The sequence below is a fragment of the Saccopteryx bilineata genome, chromosome 5 (assembly GCF_036850765.1).
Source record: "Saccopteryx bilineata isolate mSacBil1 chromosome 5, mSacBil1_pri_phased_curated, whole genome shotgun sequence".
In the NCBI taxonomy this organism is placed as follows: Eukaryota; Metazoa; Chordata; class Mammalia; order Chiroptera; family Emballonuridae; genus Saccopteryx; species Saccopteryx bilineata.
Window position 1 is genome coordinate 148879338 of NC_089494.1, and position 18967 is coordinate 148898304.

Below are 18967 nucleotides of genomic sequence, written 5' to 3' on the forward strand. Positions count from 1 at the left end.
CCAGTAGGGCCTCTTGCAGTTAAAAAAGAGGAGGAGGAAGAAAATTTGAGGCTGATCATTCCTCCCTCTTTGCAGCACTCTCCAGGTTACAGAGAACCTTTGCATCTGCCGTCAAAGTTGATGGTGACAATATCACTGAGAAAGAGCAAGGTATTAACTAGACATTTTAAAGATGAGGAGAGTGTGAAATGCAAAGAGGTTAAGTGACTTTTTTCCAAGTGAGAGACACGGAACAGTCACTAACCAGGCCACCTGAGTCAGGTCAGTGCTCTCCACTCCTTTGTAGCACTATTACTGCTCCAGTTTATTTTATTTAAATACCAGCAGAACACAGACCAGAGGGACCTTTTCCATTTAGCTGCCAGTGGATCCCCACAGAAGGTAAGGGTCAGACTTCCATTACAAACAGGGTCAGTCTCCAGCTCTTGTAAATTTCCACTATAGGCTAACCACCCTTGAAAAATGCTTAGCATAAACAAGACACAATTTTTTTAAAAAAGTCAAAAGAAGTGCCATCTCAGAGAAGTTCCCATCCGGACAAGAAGAGAGCTATCACCCCAGTTTCCAGACATTAGAATTTCTTATGAACTTCTGATACTTCTTACCAAGATAAGAGTTAATCTTCAAGCATGAACAGCCAAAGCAGAAACGAGAGACAAATAAGTACATTGGCACCTGCCAAATAAAACATCCATTTCCAAAAATAAGTTCTTCATCTGAGTGCATGCCATGGGCCAAAAGCTGACTGCATTTCAAATGTGCTTCATATAAATGCTTAGTAATAACCACATTGTACAATCCCACCAAAAAAAAAAAAAAAAACCCAAAAAACAAAACAAAAAAAACATTGGGCACATAGTAAAATCTCATAAATAATCCTTCATAGGTTGAAATAAAATGTTTTCCATCCTGTGGTGACGGTGGTATTTTTTATGGACCAAACCAGCTGCTGTATCTATGAGCATGTTCTCCCCAATCACCCCAAAATTTCCTTGCTCCCGGCTCTGGGTTCCATCAGCAAAGAATCTGAAAGAAGACCGCACGTATATTACCAAAGAAATCCAATAACTTAAATAGAAACTCTGTAAAAGCCCAATTCTGATAAATCCTTTCAAAGCCCTGAGAACATCTAATAAACACCAAGGGGCAGTGGGAAAGCACCATCTTTAAAAATCGGAGTCGGGAAGAGCAAGGGACCACAGACAGGTTTAGGGCAGGCCATGGCCCGTCCCAGTCCTGTCTGCAGGATAGACATGGTTATATTCAAAATATTTCGAGACCCGCAAGTCTCAGGTAACAACTGCTCTGGACAAATGTGCACCTTCCAGATCTTCACGGCCACATACCTGCCTAGGAAAGGGGGATCAATCAGCTTTACAGAATGGCCTGTCATCTAACAAAGCTGTCTGTGTCATCATTCTTCAAATTTTCTTGCTCACATACACCGTACCTTCAAATAATTTTGAAAAAAATTAATGTTCCCTTCCACGTGTTTTCAATTTGGCATTCTAAACGGTTTTGTTCATTTACATAGTTGTAAAAGATATCATTTCCAATGTACTGTACATATGGCATTTTGAATAACACTGCTATATCAGCCCCAGAAATATATTCAGTAGATTGATCTGATCCCTTCCACCCTGCATTGTTAAATAGACATGAACACGCTCTACTTTAACAGTTGGTATAGCGTTCCTTTTTCTCCTTGAAATCACCAACTCGTTCCACACCCCTCGGCCGCACCCCACGCCCCAAGGTAGTGCCTTTTTATTGTCGTCTTATTGCTCATCCCATCTGACTGCTCTGTAGCACTAACTTTGCACAGTGACAGATGATTATTAGACATAGTGTGACCACATAATAAAATATATAAATGTCAAATGGTAAATATTTTTAAGTTATCTATCAAGCAAAAAGTGTTTAAAATACGTCCTATCCTCCTATACTGACAAATATAGCTTCATAATTCTAGAATCAAAAAGTATGTAAAGAGCTAGTTTATATATGACTGCAAATTGGCAAAATGCCAAACATTACTAAGTTTAATTACCAGGACATGTGTCTGTGTGTCTTGTTGATGGGCTAGCATTGTTTGGATGGGTAATAAAATTAAGGCTTACATAAATCATATATTTTTTTATAAATTTATTCCAAAAAATTGTTTTTCTTGCCTTCAAAAATTATTATTTAGGTTTAAGAAATTCAAGATTTTCACATAATTTGTATTCTATTCACAGAAATGATCTAAGACAGTGGTCCCCAACCCCTGGGCCATGGACTGGTACCAGTCCGTGGGCATTTGCCATTTGGTACCAGTCTGCAGAGAAAGAATAAATAACTTACATTATTTCCATTTTATTTATATTTAAGTCTGAACGATGTTTGATTTTTTAAAAATATTTATTTATTTATTCACTTTAGAGAGGAGAGAGAGAGGGAGAAAGAGAGAGAGGGAGAAAGAGAGAGAGAGAGAGAGAGAGGAGGAGCAGGAAGCATCAACTCCCATCCATATGTGCCTTGACCAGGCAAGCCCAGGGTTTTGAACCAGCGACTTCAGTGTTCCAGGTCGATGCTTTATCCACTGCGCCACCACAGGTCAGGTTGTTTTATTTTTAAAAAATGACCAGATTCCCTCTGGGGTTTTTTTTTTTTTTTTTGGGGGGGGGGGGTTGTTGGGTTTTTTTGTATTTTTCTGAAGTTGGAAACGGGGAGGTAGTCAGACAGACTCCTGCATGCGCCCGACTGGGATCCACCCGGCATGGCCACCAGGGGGCGATGCTCTGCCCATCTGGGGCATTGCTCTGTCGCAACCAGACCCATTCTAGCGCCTGAGGCAGAGGCCATGGAGCCATCCTCAGCGCCTGAGCCAACTTTGCTCCAAAGGAGCCTTGGCTGCAGGAGGGGAAGAGACAGAGAGGAAGGAGAGGGGGAGGGGTGGAGAAGCAGATGGGCGCTTCTCCTGTGTGCCCTGGCCAGGAATCGAACCCAGGACTCTTGCACGCCAGGCTGAAGCTCTACCACTGAGCCAACCAGCCAGGGCCGATTCCCTCTGTTACATCCATCTAAGACTCACTCTTAACGCTTGTCTCGGTCACGTGATACATTTATCTGTCCCACCCTAAAGGCTGGTCTGTGAAAATATTTTCTGATATTAAACCGGTCCGTGGCCCAAAAAAGGTTGGGGACCACTGATCTAAGGGATTAAAACATAAAATATAATTATAGCCAATTTATATAACTTTACTATATTTAATTAAAAAGTGCAAGGTGCAAATCAAAATTTTAAACTTTTTGTCTTCAAAAAGTTATTTTTTCCTCTAAATATTCTAAATTATCTTCTATAATTAATAAGATTAGAAATTATAACTAGTGAATATCAATTATTTTCTAAAATGTTTAAATAAAATTTAGTTTGAAATTTTAATCTTAGTACATGTGTTTATAGCAATAAGACTATCCACAGTTCTAGCACTCAAAATCTACCCTATTGCCAATGTGAAAAGTTGGTATCCTGCTTCATATATGTTATGTCTAAAGATGTGTGTGAGAGTATGAAGTTATATTATAAAATATATTGAATTTTGTAAAACAAACATATAATATTGTCAGATATTCTTCAGCGACTATATATAACTGTTGAAAATTCTGCATAGAACAAAAGCCCGACCCTAAAAGGTACGTATGACTTTAACTGAAAGGCATGCCCCTGGACAGTCAGCAGGGCCTTGCAAAGAAGACAGAGCCCTGGACGCGGCACAGCCCTGTGAAAGAGGTCTGGCCCTACAAGGCCAGTATGACCTGGAAACCTGGAGCCATGCTGGGAGACTTGATAAAAAGCAGCAGGAAGTCAGAAGCTTGTTCAAGAGCCCAAAGCAGGAAGAGAACTGGGAAAAGTTCACCAGTCCCACCAGCCAGATGGCAGCTGGAGGCATGATGGAGAGTGGACAGACAGTGCTAAGGGCTCCTGACTCAGGGTGAGAAAACAAGGGAGGTCCATGAGGCAGGGTCAGGGCTGGAAACAGCAGAGGTCCAAGAGGGCCACGGAAGAGCTAGCTGTGCGAAGGTGGCAACTTCTGGCTCCTCTTGTAAGCTCTGCACTAGTCATTCATTCATATGAAAGGGCCCAGCCAGAGCAGGCACTGAGGCTGGATGGGAGCTGAGCCCCAAGTACACAAGGACACCCTCATTTGAGTCAAGTGGGAAGCAGCCCAGGGCAGGATCTCTCGATGGGGAAGTAGAGGCCGAAGGGAGGCGAGAAGACAGATGCCACAGGGGCTCTGATGGTGAAGGAGATGAAGGACTGCCAAAGAGGAACAGAGTTACAGAGGAGACCACGAACCCACAGAACTCGCCTCCACATTTCACACAGATTAAACACATGCTTGTTTTAAAGTACACATGCTGCTGGATTCAGAAGCAAGAGAAAATAAATTCATTTGTAACTAACCAAAAAGAAAAATCTTATAGTGCCACTTTGTGCTCACAGTTTTCATGGAGTGCTGAAAAACCCAAATAGCATCTGATATAATTTACATAACTTTACATAATCTCATGATTACCATTTGTCAAAGAAGTTGCAGACCAAATCTCTTCCATTTATTTGCCTCCAAAACTGAGAAAATGAAAAACATTCTGCACAAGTAGCTTGCCACCCTTTTCTTAAAAATCACAGGAGCCAGTTCTACAACTTTCTGCAATAGGTTTCTAATATTTCAAGTCTGAACATTCTCAAGTTCTATTGACACATGAAATCAATAAACAAATATTTACTGACCACTGCTCTTTTTAAAGCACTGATTTCAAAACTGGGGGCAAATTCTGCCCTTAGCTTAAAATCTACTTCATGCCATCTGACCTGGAGACAGGTATTTACCCTTTCCAACCCTGTTTCAAATGAAAAACAGAATAATACCAGCCAGTTTATGAGGTTATTCTAGGGTTAAATTTAGTTACTTGGCACACAGTAGGCACACAGCAACACTATTTGGTGGATGAGATAAATTGTTTTTAATTGGAGAGCTATGATACTGATATTCTAAAATTCATGATTCATTTATATACTGGGCAAATTTATGATAAAGAAATATATAGTACATAGCAAGTTTCAAAAGACAAATATAAATAATAAATAGGGAATTATAGGAGAAAAGACTATAATTTTTACTCATAAGCATATACTTGTACATCGTCATCTGTACAAAGGTTTTTGATTTATATGAGGATCACTGAGTCTTTTAATTTGTTGTTTTTTGTTTTCCTTCCACATACTAAAAACAAAAAAAAAATCACATTTTTGTAAGGCTCTATTCATAAAGAATATTTATTCAGAGCCCTTTCATAAGTCTTATTCATTGCTCTTGTTCTTTTACGTCTTACATTCATAACATTTTTTTTTTGGTATTTTTCCGAAGTTAGAAGTGGGAAGGCAGTCAGACAGACTCCCGAATGCACCCAACCGGGATCCACCCGACATGCCCACCAGGGGTGATGCTCTGCCCATCTGGCTCATTGCCCCATTGGGGCAGAAAACATTGTAGCATCTGAGGTAGAGGCGATGGAGCCGTCCTCAGCACTCGGGACCAACTTTGTTCCAAAGGAGCCTTGCTGCTGCAGGACGGGAAGAGAGAGACAGAGAGGAAGGAGAGGGGAAAGGGTGGAGAAGCAGATGGGCGCTTCTCCTGTGTGCCCTGACTGGGAATCGATCCCGGACTTCCACACGCCAGGCCGACGCTCTACCACTGAGCCAACCAGCCAGGGCCTCATAACATTTTTGAACTGAAGTAAACCTTAACAATATCTGGTGTTGTAAGACAAAGCCTCGAAAAGTTGAGGTCACACACTCAGAGGCTGCACAAGGACATGTGTGGCTCTCCTGTCCCATGCTTGACACTCGAGGCATTAGCGCAGGTGCCCACATGGCCCAAGTGGATTCGAAGGTCTGTAGAACAAGCCATCTGAAGAGGCAGGTGCCCTGTAAAGGGCTGCCTTACGGAACGCAGGTCCAACCTGGCTGCATCATCTAAGTTTTCAAAAGATGACAATAACCCAAACTCTTAAATGAAGTGATTTGTAAATGGTAAATACTAAAATTCTTTCAAAATACTGGTTATATCAAAACACACACACAGAGTCTCACGCACACATACACACACATATGCTCAGTCACACATACAAATGCACGCACATGTTCACAAATACAAATGCACAAACACATGCTCACACATGCATAAAAACACATGCTCACACATGAATGCAAACACATACATGTTCACACATACATATAATCATACATACACACACATACACATCTGCAAACCAAGTCCACTCTGGTCTACACCGTGATGAATCTTACACAGGCTCTTCACCTAGTCAGGGAGGACTCAAAACCATGTGTGTTGTTTTAAAAGTACCATTTAGTACCTAGAGAGAAAGCATTATTCTATTTCTTACCTGAATATTGCTTCTTTCAAACATCACTACGAAAAATGGCTTTTTGATAATAGGAAACTAAGTCACATTTTAAAATATGTATCTATGACTTTGTTTACTGCCATACTCATGAAATACATCCTACTTTCTCTTACAGCAACGTGTCTTTATGTCTTACATCACATTTACATTAAATTAACTAATGATTAGTGAGTTTATTCCGTGCTTCCCTCAACTCCACTGAGGATTAATTTTGCTTTTTGAGTTTTTAGCACATATACCAATTTTCTTATTAATACACAAATGAAAGCAATGTGATTTTGTAGCATTTCATTAGTATTACTAAAATGTCACTTAATAGTAAAATATGAAATGTAAACACTGATAGTCTTCTATAACACAAACAAGTTCTACTTCTCCGCATCTGCGGTTAAACAATGGTTATGGACCAGTAAGTCCTATCACACAATCACTGTACAGTCCTGTGCACCACCTGTAAGCATCTCTTACTTCACAGTCAATTACAGTAAAAACAGCAGTCCCCAAAGTAGTCCTAGGACCAGGCTCCAGGCTTTGGAGCCTGGCAGAATCTTACCCCATAACAAAAGGCCACATTCACTTTCTCCTAATGCTTCATAAATAAACATCCCTTTATTTAAATAAGTTATATAATAACTAACTTCAGTAATTTTGATTCAACTTGGAATGGTAAATACTCATTCTGGCAAGAATGCAGAGTTTGCAATGCAAATTACAGAAATTTTCATAATGAGGAAAATGAAAATTAGAAACATGATTCTTAAGGCACCTAATTCTGATACTTGTGTTGCAACAGTAGAAAGCACACATAAATATTTCTGTGGATAGGCAGCGTCACACACACTTACCTGCAATCTGACAACACTCCTTTCAGGGACTCAGCAGGTACCTACTAGAACTCCAAAACTCCCCACCCAACCCCAGACATCAAGAGATATTGCTGCTCCTTCTCAATAAATAACAGTAAAACAATCACTAGATTAAATGACTTCCTTACATTATCACCATAAACAATAATTGTCAGCTGCCCTTTGCGAGCTTTGCATGTGCTTATGAATATATCAAGCCTTATTGATTTGCTAAGACAAAATGTTTTACATTTTGCAATGCTAGTAAGAGCTGATCTTCCACTGCACTTAGTGGTGCTTTAATGTAATACGTTTCTTAATACTTTTAATATGAAAGATTAATACCGATTAGCTCAGGACAATGCTTTTAGAACGGCCAGTGGGCCACTAAACCTGGGTCTCTCTAAACACGTCCTTTCTCAGACGCCATGCTGTTTTCTTCCTTGTAACATTTAAAGTAATAATGGTGGCTTGTATTAACTCAAAAATTAATTTTATCTTAAGAGAGCAAGGCAGGAAAATATGGGACTATAAAGAATGCTTATATGCTTTGCAAAACTATCATCAAAAATAATAAAATGAGTCTCTTTCAATGGAATGATTTCAAAAGACATGACAACTTTGGACAACAGCAAGCATCCTCGAAGATCTAAAGCAGTGCTTCTCACCTGCCAGCCCACCAGAAATTGTGTGCCAGTTAAAAGAGTTAACCGCCCTGATGGTGTATGAAGATTAGAAACCAAATGATCTTAGTTGAATTCACTCATACTCAGGGTGATTTCTGCCTTAGCGGTCCCTGAAATAATTCTCCTCTTTTCACCAGCCCCCAAGTGTAAAAAGGTGGAAAACCAATGCTCTAGAGCTCCGCAACCTTAGTCTGACACCGAGGCAGTCCCCTCCCTTCTCCCCAGATCGCCCCAGGCCGCCATGCCCTGCTCAGTCCAGCCACACCCTGAAGCTGCCTTCCATATACCTGACTGCTCCCCTGGCACTGCTCTCTCTCTCAGGCAAAGGGACTGCCGCTTCTCTGGGTTCCACAAGGAAACTGGAGTCTACAATCTTTGGCAAAATTTTATGCACTGCCAGTGACAATGAACGCAGACACAATAATTTCCCAACCTAGTTTGTCCCTCAGTTTGTTGAAGCTTCGTACTGATTCCTGGTCAGGATTTCCATAGACTCCAATTCCAAAACAAACCCCACTCTTCCTGCATACAACAGAAAAGCAGCACCTTCTTCCTCCTCTTTTTCCTTGACAAGGATCACAAATCATGGCATGTCAGATTAAAAGGTCTTAAGAGATTATAGTATACTATACCATCCTCATTGCCAAGATGCGAAATTGAGAGGGGACTTGCCCATGTAGCTAAATTAATGGCAGAGGCGAGAAAAGAGCCCCATGTCCTGGCTTTCACTGCAATGCTCCTCCCTTTATAGAATGTCTCCCCTCCACCCTGATTCCTGAGATCAGTAAGAAATCTATCTATCACCATGGAACAGTCCAAAAAAATCCAAAAACAAAAACAAAAAAATTATGTGGCAATGGATTTCTTCAACTCGTGTTAATATTCCATGATGCCTTTCAAGTGTAACCACCAGAAAGATCAACCAGGTACAATCATAGAATTTACAATATTAGCTCTCCAAGACAGAAAACTAAAGAAACAAGAATCCTTGTTCAATCATAGATCCTACAATTCCCAGTGGAACAAGTGTCATCTGCCTACATAGCAATACTTATCCTGTACTATGGCAATCAATAAAACCTTTTGCTCCATGGACCTGTTATTTCCTGACTTTGTTCTCTGCACTAAAGATTTCCAAGTTGTATTGATTACTTACTAAACATTTTTTAAAGTTCTTTAAAATGAGAAATAAAGAAATTCCCAAAATTAGCAAAACTTGTTACTGTGTGAATAGCCTTCCAGACATATTAGTGGTTTCCTTCTTGACAGGGTTTTCCCACTTCTCATTTTTTTAATTTTAAGTGTGTCTGTGTCCTGACTAATAGCACAAAGTCAGTAGAATAAAAATCTGACAGTGTTTCTCACACTGTAACTGCAGCCACATTTTTCATTCATGAGAAAGAAGAATTGATTAATAAACTAGGCCCAGCTGACCACTGGTGGTGTAATGGATAGAGCATCGACCTGGGATGCTGAAGTCTCTGGTGTGAAACCCCCAGGTTGCAAGCTTGAGTGCAGGCTCTGCGGCTTGAGCGGGGGCTTCCCAGCTTGAACACAGGATCACAGACATGGTCCCAAGGTAACTGGCTTGAAGCCAAAGTCGCTGGATTGAACAAGTGGTCACAGTTTGGCTCTCCTGGAGCTCACATATGAGAAGCAGTCAATCAATGAACAAACTAAGTGACATAACTGCAAGTGGATGCTCCTCATCTCTCTCCCTTCCCATCTGTCTGTCCCTCCTTCTCTCTCTCGCTAACAACAACAACAACGAATCATGGAATTAAGCAATAGTATGATAAATCTTCTCACCTCCTATTTTAATTCAAAGCCAAATGTAATATTATTCAGCCTTTAAAAAGAAGGAAATCCTGTCACATGCTATGACATGGACAAACCTTGAGAACATCATGTTAAGAGAAACAAACCAGGACAAGCACTGCATGATTCTACTTATTTAAGGCATCTAAAGCCATCAGATTCATACAGGCAGAGAACAGAATGGTAGTGATCAGGGGCTAGTTTAAGGGAAATAGGGAGTTATTGTTCTGTGGATATACTGTAGTTTCAGTTATACAAGATGCAAAAGTTCTAGAGAGCTGCTGTAGTTAGCAAAATCTACTGTACACTTAAAATTCTGTAAAAAAAAAAAAAGGTAAAAATAAATAAATTAAAATGCAGAACTAAAATAAGAGTTAAAAATAAAACCTCATGCATTAATAACCATTATCCAGCACTTGTCTGACAAGTGGTCCTCAACAGAGAGGTTAGAAATAAAGGCTCCCACTTTTATATACAAAGACACAACCAATATGAAGGATGGGTAAGTCCTCTATACAAAGAACCACATAAATGGATAAACAAAGTGTGGTCTATCCACACGATGGACTATGACTCAGCTATAAGAAGGAATGAGTCCTGATATGTGCTACAACATGAATGAACTCCGACTGCAACCCGCTGAGGTAAAAGTAGCTAAACACAAAGGCCACATAATATATCATTTCATGTATGGAAAATGTCCAGAATAAACAAGTTTATAGTAACAGAAAGGAGGTTAGTGCTCACTGCCAAGGTCTGGGGGGGCGGAGGGAAAGGAGAGTGACCATGCACTGGTTTATTTACGGGCTGACGGAAATGCTCTGAAATTAGACAGTGACAATGGTTGCACAACCTGGTGACTATACTAAAAAATCATTCAACTTCAGAGATGAATTTTGTAGTATGTGAATTATATCTCATTAAAAAAAGAAATGGAGGGCACAGTTACAAACATGAGCTACATTAAGGGCACATGAAGCCCTGTGAGCAAAGACAAGGTTACATTGACCGCAGTAGCCAGAGACAGTGATAAGATAAGCGGCCAGCCGGAGGAGGACAAGGTGAGGAAGAGGTTCCAGGCACAGGAGAAGAGAGGTGCAAAGACCCAAAGGAAGACAGAAAGAAAGAAGGGGCTCTCTTTCTTCTGAGACAAAAATGGGTCAAGGTGACAGCTGAGGCAAAGGTAGCCACTGCAACCCTTACATGTGTCCCATTAATGCAACTCAAACTCCATGCATTTATTATGACCCCACTATTGAGCAGGCTCTTAATGACACACAAAAAATAGTAGTAAAAAGCTGTCAACCATTCCCACTTATCAGAAAAACAATGCATCAGAACTTCAAAAGGAAAATAAAATTCAAATGCTTTTAAGGACAAAAGTAATTGTGAGTATGGTGGACACGACGAACCCTGGAATTCTCTTCTCAAACTTTACATGTCACTTCAAAATAAAAATATCCATTCCAAGTTAAAAGTGGCAGCCAGGTACTAAGAAGGCATTACACATGCTTGAGAATTAGCATCAGAAGCCTTCAAGTATAACTGCTGCCACCATCAGATAATGAAACACAGAAGACAGTGTGTTGAGATTCAAGTATTTAATGACTCAGTTTTTCTCACTTACAGGATTGGATGAATTTCTTTAATGTATTGGTAAGGTGCTGCCCCATTCTTTTACGGCATGGCTTCTCAACCATTGGTTTGAGCCCAATAATTCTTTGTTGGGGTTTGGGGAGCTGTCTTCTGCACTGTAGGATGTTCGGCAGCATCCAGGCCTCCTCCGACCAGACACAAGGAGCTCATCCCTCTTTCCCTTTCACAGCCAAAAATGCTTACAAACATTGCCACATGTCCTCTGGTGGGGAGGGGATAAAATTGCCAGTTTGTTTATTTGTTTTGAGAGAGAAAGACAGAGGAACTGAGAGAGAAGAAGCATCAACTCGTAATTGCAGTTGATTGCTTTCTCATATGTGCCTTGACGGGGGGGTAGGGGGCTCCAGTCAAGCCATGACCCCTTGCTCAAGCCAACGACCTTGGGCTCAAGTCAGCAACATTGGAATCATGTTGATGAGTCCATGTTCAAGCTGGTAAGCCCATGCTCAAGCTGGATGAGCCAGTGCTCAAACCAGTGACCTCAGGATTTCAAACCTGGGACCTCAGTATTCCAGGTCAACCCTCTATCCACTGTGACACCACCAGTCAGGCAAATTGTCACTGTTTTCAAGCAACTAAATGGATCTTATCTATATAAGCTATGACAACTCCCTCAAAAGCAATGTCTTGTCTCCTCATCTGTTGAGTTTTCTGCATGTTCCACACCCTGAGTCTCCCCACAAGAAGACATTGAAACTTAGACCTATTTCAGATGTTCTGCAGCACTGTTCAAAATGTCAAGTCTCTAAAGCAAAAGAAAAGCAACATAATTCATCACCAATGGAAAACAAGACCTCATTCTCGGCCTCCCTTCAGCTTCCTTTCCTACCTTCAAAATCAGGCTCCAGAGCTTTTGTCTCCTAAAGGCCATGGTTGGCTCAGCAGTCAGGATCAGCTCTGACATCCAAAAATGCAACCAAGTTCCCGCTCACTCTGGCATCCTCAAGTTAATAGAACTTCAGCAATCTTTTAAAGTGCTAGACCTTCCCACTACACATCAGTTATGAAAGCTCTGTAAGGTTTTCCCCGCAAGCATCATGAATTAGGATGGCCTGTAAACCCCAAGGCTCTGAACCGTGAGCCAGCAGGGAGCTTACCCTCCGGGGGCATCAGGACCTTGTTGTTCTGTGTGCACCACCCCACAGGGTGCAGGTCGGCTATCACTACGTCACACCAGAAATCGGCCCGACGGTCCTCCCCATAACCACAGTAGCGCAGAAGCAGCAGCTGCCCGCAGGTAGTGATAACGGTGGCCACCCAGTATGTGTCCGGGTTGTTCTTATTGGCCACTTCCAATTTCATCCCAGGCTGGAAGTTGCTCTGAATGCTGATTTCCACCTTAAGGAACCAGAAACACAGGAAACCCATTATTAAACTGGACACATACATGCAGAAGATTAAAAACTGTGACTCTAAATTTCCTAGTAGCCACACTAAAAAATGAGATAAAACAGATAAAATTAATTTTAATAATCATTTCATTTAACCCAATACATCCCAAGTATCATCATTTCAAGATGTAATAATGTAAAATATATTAAGGAGATATTTTACATACTTCTTTTTCAATGAAGTATCTGATATCTGGTGTGCGTCATACACTTACAGCACACCCTTGTCTGGACAACACCCTTTCCACATGCTCAAAAGCACCAGGTGGCTGGTGGCTACTTCGAAATCAGTAATTACAGGTAGATTTTCTTTTTTATTAATGAAGGATTATCATCTATTAATATTTTCCACCCTTCCTTCCCAAAAGAAGCTTTCCAGCCTGGCAGACATCCCAATGTTAAAGTATCTGATGTCCGTGAGTTGCAGCTTCTTAAGGGACAATGAAATTAAAAATGGCTTGCTCATGGGACCAAAGATGCTTCTCTTTGACACCTAGCACACAGGCCTGAGGACACTCTGCTTCCTGTAATATTGTGATTAGAGGGGAGGTGAAAGAACAGACTGGATTAAAGAGAACATGAGTTACTCTGTATGGAAAGGTACTAATTCTTTATCGGCAAAGAAGAAAAAGTTGTCAATCAATATCTTTTTCCTGAACTGCCTCAAGGAACCTAAGCAAGTCATCCCAAATCACAAGAAGCTTTACAGAATCATACACATGTTGTATGCCAGGTGAATTGTAGTTCTGTTATGTTTTAATATTCACCACTGGGTTTCACTAAATAGCCACAACCACATTCGTGATAAACTAATAATTTTAACACTGTAAATGTTGGTATAAAAAGAGAATTGGGAATGTGATCTGCTTTTATAAGGTCATGCAAATTTAATAAGATTTTAAATTCCTTTTCAAAAGAACATTTCACCACTAAACAGAATAAAATGTTGCATTAAAATAAAGAATCAAAGTTCTGACTTCCTATTTCAGCAAGAAAGCCAAAAGAAAGAACAGGTTGAGAAAATGCTCCGATCTGCTAATGATACTCAAGCTGATTCTTTGCCCTGGGGAGCCCAGTAGGGGAAAAAAACTTTCTCAGAATTAAATTTTCCTTTCCAGTGAAAGCAACAGTCATGCCAAAAAACTCAGGTCTTAGAAATCATCTTTTCTTGCTAACAGTATATTGCCAAAATCTCATGTGGAAACAAAAACCTGATAAAAACTCCGTTTTTTATTTTCTGGGACTTGCACTCTTTTGGACAAGCTATTTCCACTGTTCAAAGGAATCCTTGTTAAGAATGATATTTTTTTTGGCTTGATGTAAATGTTCCCTGAATATTTATGATATTTCTTCTAATTTGACTCAGCTGCCCACAAAAGACTATGTGTTCTTTCAAAATAAAAACATCAATCCAAAGTAAAAATATAGTCATTACACCTCCTAAGAAGACATTACACACTATACCTACTTACCTAGTTTGCTGGCTTTTATTTATTTTAATCAGTCTTACCTGTCTCAGGCTGTGTGCAAGGGCCACGTCCGTCAAGTTGAGCATTTTGAGATAAGGACAAGGTTAAAATTACACAATATTTCCCACCCACTCAGCAGCCTCTCTGGGCCCAGCCCTGTGTTGGATGAATGAACCCTAACAGCCAGGCCCACCTGAACCTGAGCTACCTGTGAAAAGCAAACAAACTTCCCCATCTCTTCTTTAAGAAACCTTGGCTGTATTCCTCATCTCTTCTTATTCCCTGTCTTCCAGTGGGTTTGGCATCTTCCTGCAGGTTCCCTCCCACCCTCCAAACGCAGAGCAGAAAGAGAAAGAAGGTCACGTACATGTTTGAACGATGTGTGAGGAGCCGCACTGGCACCGGTTTCTTCCAAGTACTCTCCCCAGTTAAAGCCAGTTTCCTCCAAGCCTGAACCTTCTTCTGCTGAAAGACCAAAACCAAACAGAAAGCACGAGAATTTCAATGCTAGAGTGAAGACTACAAAGGCACTGGCCTCCGATGGAGACCAGAAAATTCTTAATGTAAGAAATGAATGAATTCAGTGGTTTCTGAAGATATTGTCAAATTCTTTTCATAGTTTTAATTAGCTGACTTTAGGGATGGTGGCTAATGAAAGGAAACACTGAAGAAAGTCTTCTTGGATACCCTGACAAAATCAAGGGTAATATTAAGAGCTCTTAGGTGAATGAAATGAGATTTGTTTCATAGCATCGTTGCTGCATGTTAGTGTAACAGTCTGGAACTGGCTATCAGGGCACTGCATCCTTTGGGGCGACTGGAGGACAAAGCAAAGGAAACAATGAGTGCTAAGTAAACACCATGCTATATATACAGCATCAGCCCCTTTGTCCCCTGGCTGCTTGCTTTCTACAGCTGGGGATTATAAAGAAACAGCATGGACAGTTAGTGCCATAAGGGACTTTGGAAAGCACTGATGTCATTGCAAGGGGGGAAAATGAGGCCCAAAAGGACTGTTCAAGTGTGTGAGGATACTTGGCAAATTAGGGACAGAAACCAACCAACTATGAAACAAACCCTCGATGCCAGCCCAGTCCACGGTCCATTGTCCTGCCATCGGCCGTGACGGAGCTCTCTGAGTGAGGCACACGAGTAGAAACCAACAGAACATGAGTTTCTCCAATTACAAGGATCAAGGAAAAATAAAATCAAATGCACATGGCTCTTAAAATGATCCCTATATTTTGGCTCTGAAGGAAATCAAGTAATTCCCCCAACATTCAAGACTGTAAAAGTAAGACAATCTATATAGCTGAAAAATACCAAATAACTCATTTTAAGATACAGTACAGATAACATAAATGTTATGTCACAATTTCAAATGGAAACAAATGATCACCTGTAAACCTTGCTTCTACCTATTTGTAAGACTATCATAAGGAAAGAACATACAGAAGTAACACTGTCCAAACATGCAGTTAAGGCCCTGGCCAGTTGGCTCAGCAGTGGAGTGTCGGCCTGGCGTGCGGGGGACCCGGGTTCGATTCCCGGCCAGGGCACATAGGAGAAGCGCCCATTTGTTTCTCCACCCCCCCCTCCTCTCTGTCTCTCTCTTCCCCTCCCGCAGCCAAGGCTCCATTGGAGCAAAGATGGCCCCGGCGCTGGGGATGGCTCCTTGGCCTCTGCCCCAGGCACTAGAGTGGCTCTGGTCACGGCAGAGCGATGCCCCGGAGGGGCAGAGCATCGCCCCCTGGTGGGCAGAGCATCGCCCCTGGTGGGCGTGCCGGGTGGATCCCGGTCGGGCGCATGCGGGAGTCTGTCTGACTGTCTCTCCCCGTTTCCAGCTTCAGAAAAATACAAAAAAAAAAAAAAAACATGCAGTTAAGTAAGAGCTCCAAAAATTCAGATTCTCTTTTGCAAGCGTGTACCTTCCACTAGCAAAAGGCTACTTCAATAGCCAAGAACAAATATTGCAGGTGGGCCGGGGGTGAGCACTGGGTGGGTCTAAGAGAGAAAGCCTTGTTCTTGGAATCTATCTATCACTACTTGTTTCTATTAAAAATTCTTAAATTAGAAGTTGGAAAAGTAATTTTCTTGTGGTATTCTGCATAGTTCCAAAAAATGATAAAAGAGTAATTTTTGTAAAGTCAGAAGATGCTAAGCGAAAAGGAAGTTACCTTCAATTTGTCTTCTAGATCGAAGTTGCTGAAAATTGTCTCCTCAAATTGTACTCCCATCAGGTGGTTTATAATCAAATGTCCAAGAACATAGAAAGCCATCTGAAGAGAAACCCTCCCCTTGTATCCCTCCCAGCATTGCTTCCCCCAGGGACTTAATACCCTTTATCAGAAAAGCATGCCCTGGAAAAAGCCAGAGGCTCCTGCAGCCACCAGCTACAAGGATGCCAGCTGGTTTCCAGACACCAAGACTCAGTAGGGCAGATCCAAAGAGAAAGCGGTCGTATTCTGGAAAACACAGCTGAGCGTCACCCAACAGCTCTTCCCACAGTTCTTTTACTCCAAGCAGCAGTGGACACTGATTACCAAGTTCATTTTTTGATCCACTAACCAGAGACATCACAGAAGCACTATTTATTTGTCCAGGGGACCAGGCACAGTACCTGTTGATAGCTAACTTGTCACACTTTATTCTTTGCACTATCCAGGCTCAGCTCAACTTTCCAGCTCCACAAAGTGACCACACACCAACACAGCAAGGTCGTAAGAGCCCTGCCGGACTGAGGTGTCGGCTCTATGCTGATTGCTTACATCTATCACTAATTTTCTCCTTCCAAAAACCCTGAGAGATGGATACTATAGCACCATTTCACAGAAGAGATGATGGGGCCCAGAGAGCCGGGAGCCACCACAGTCCCACAACTGTCTGGCCAAGGAGGCAGAAGGTCAACACAAACTGTCCAATTTCAAGGCTGGAACTCATACGAAGCACCTTTCTGTGTCATTCTTCTGTCCATATCGTAAATCAGACGTCTCTCTACATTCACCACCACCACCTCCTTCTCCATCTGGAGACTCCAAAGTTGACTTCTCCGTCTTTCTGCACCAGTGAGCCCTAGAACATTCCAGAGCCAAGTCAGACAACGAGAAAACATGGGGCTGAAGGCAGCAGCCATCTTCGAGAGAAGAACAGAATGGGTAGAGCCCCTGAGGCCTGCCTGTAAAGGAAGAGAGAACCAGAGCGAGGACATGGGCATAAAGCTCAGTCCTGGGCTTTGGGGGCAGGCAGTACTGGAGAGCTCCTGGGTGAACATTTCTTTAGAATTTCAGCAGCCCCAAAATGGAACAGGGTCTCTCAGTGAGCGATCAGTTTCTTCACATCAGAAATGTCCGCAACTGAGCTGTTAGGAACCTCCCAGCAGCAGCCTTGATTAAAATGCCTCAATGAACCTCATCACCATGACTGAAAATGGCACGGTGAGTCTATCACTTCGAAGCAGTAGTCAGAGTAAGACCACAGCCTCAATTTAGACCATCCCTGACTGACCTGTGGTGGCGCAGCAGATAAAGTGTCAACCTGGAACGCTAAGGTCACCAGTTCAAAACCCTGGGCTTGCCTGGTCAAGGCACATATGGAAGTTGATGCTTCCTGCTCCTCTCCCTTTCTCAGTTACTCTCTGTGCTGTAGCCCTCCTAAAGGCCCCCAGTTAAGGCACATATAAGAAAGCAATCAATGAATTAAGGAGCCACAATGAGGAATTAATGCTTCTCATCTCTCTCCCTTCCTGTCTGTCTGTTCCTATCTGTCCCTCTCTCTGTCTCTGTCTCACACACACACACACACACACACACACAAAGTTTGTTTCCACCAAATTTTAATTCATTACAAGCTATGTCTCCAATCTCTTCTTCCAATATAGTGGGTGGTAGCTGCTTTCAAGCTCACTCAGTTATTCATTCATTCGAGTTAAGCAAGAAAGGAAAAGCACTGTTGTGACTCCCAGTTGTGCATCATTGAGAACAGTGCTGAAGAAAGCTGACACTCTCAGCTGTCTAAGAAAATACTTCAGTAAGCACCCCAAAAGTCAGGCTTAGAATGGGATTAAAATCTTTAAAAACCTTTATGCCCAGCACTGGTAACTTTGAATGTGCTGTTTTAACAATAAAATCTGATACAAAATGTAGGGTTCCTCACAATACCGCCTTTTCAAATCTGTGATTTATTAACACTTCCTCCACTGCATGTGCCCCAAGCAGCTGATTCTCTAAAGACATTTCAATGAGCAATAAATAGATAAACACACACAATGTTTATGAGTGGAGGTCTCATAAACCCAGAGCAAATATTTACCACTGATTCATAAATCTCTTCAGCCCATAAACATTTTATCAAGGAAACTCTGACAATCTCCCTCCACTGTAAATGAACCAGTTGGAGGCATTGCCCAATGATGTAATGAAAACAGACTATGAAAAGCTACTAAGAAAACAGAAGGCTATTTATGTGGCTAGAATATTTCATAATAAATAGAAAAGGAATACCTTACTAAAAGTTGGAGTGCAAGCTACTTTACAGTGAAAAACAGAATGAACAAATGGCTCATACACCTTTTTATAAGTAATCAAATCATGGGTTGCACAATTTTATAATATGAAAAAAGGCTAACCTTTGCG

At 41.5% G+C, this 18967-nt stretch overlaps 1 protein-coding gene across 8 annotated transcripts in view; it reads right to left on the reverse strand.

Annotated features, from left to right (window-relative positions):
- SFMBT2 (Scm like with four mbt domains 2) overlaps positions 1-18967 on the reverse strand; it is a 251723-nt gene that overhangs the window by 193290 nt on the left and 39466 nt on the right. For 5 of the 8 annotated variants that reach the window (XM_066279374.1, XM_066279369.1, XM_066279372.1 and 2 more), the window contains 2 exons: positions 14704-14801; positions 12574-12814 (listed from right to left, as the gene is read on the reverse strand). The exons of 2 other annotated variants lie outside the window; for them this stretch is intronic. In XM_066279374.1, coding sequence (XP_066135471.1) covers positions 12574-12814; positions 14704-14801 — 339 coding nt within the window. The remainder of the gene's footprint in view (positions 1-12573; positions 12815-14703; positions 14802-18967) is intronic. One more of the 8 variants, XM_066279375.1, reaches the window with a different exon arrangement.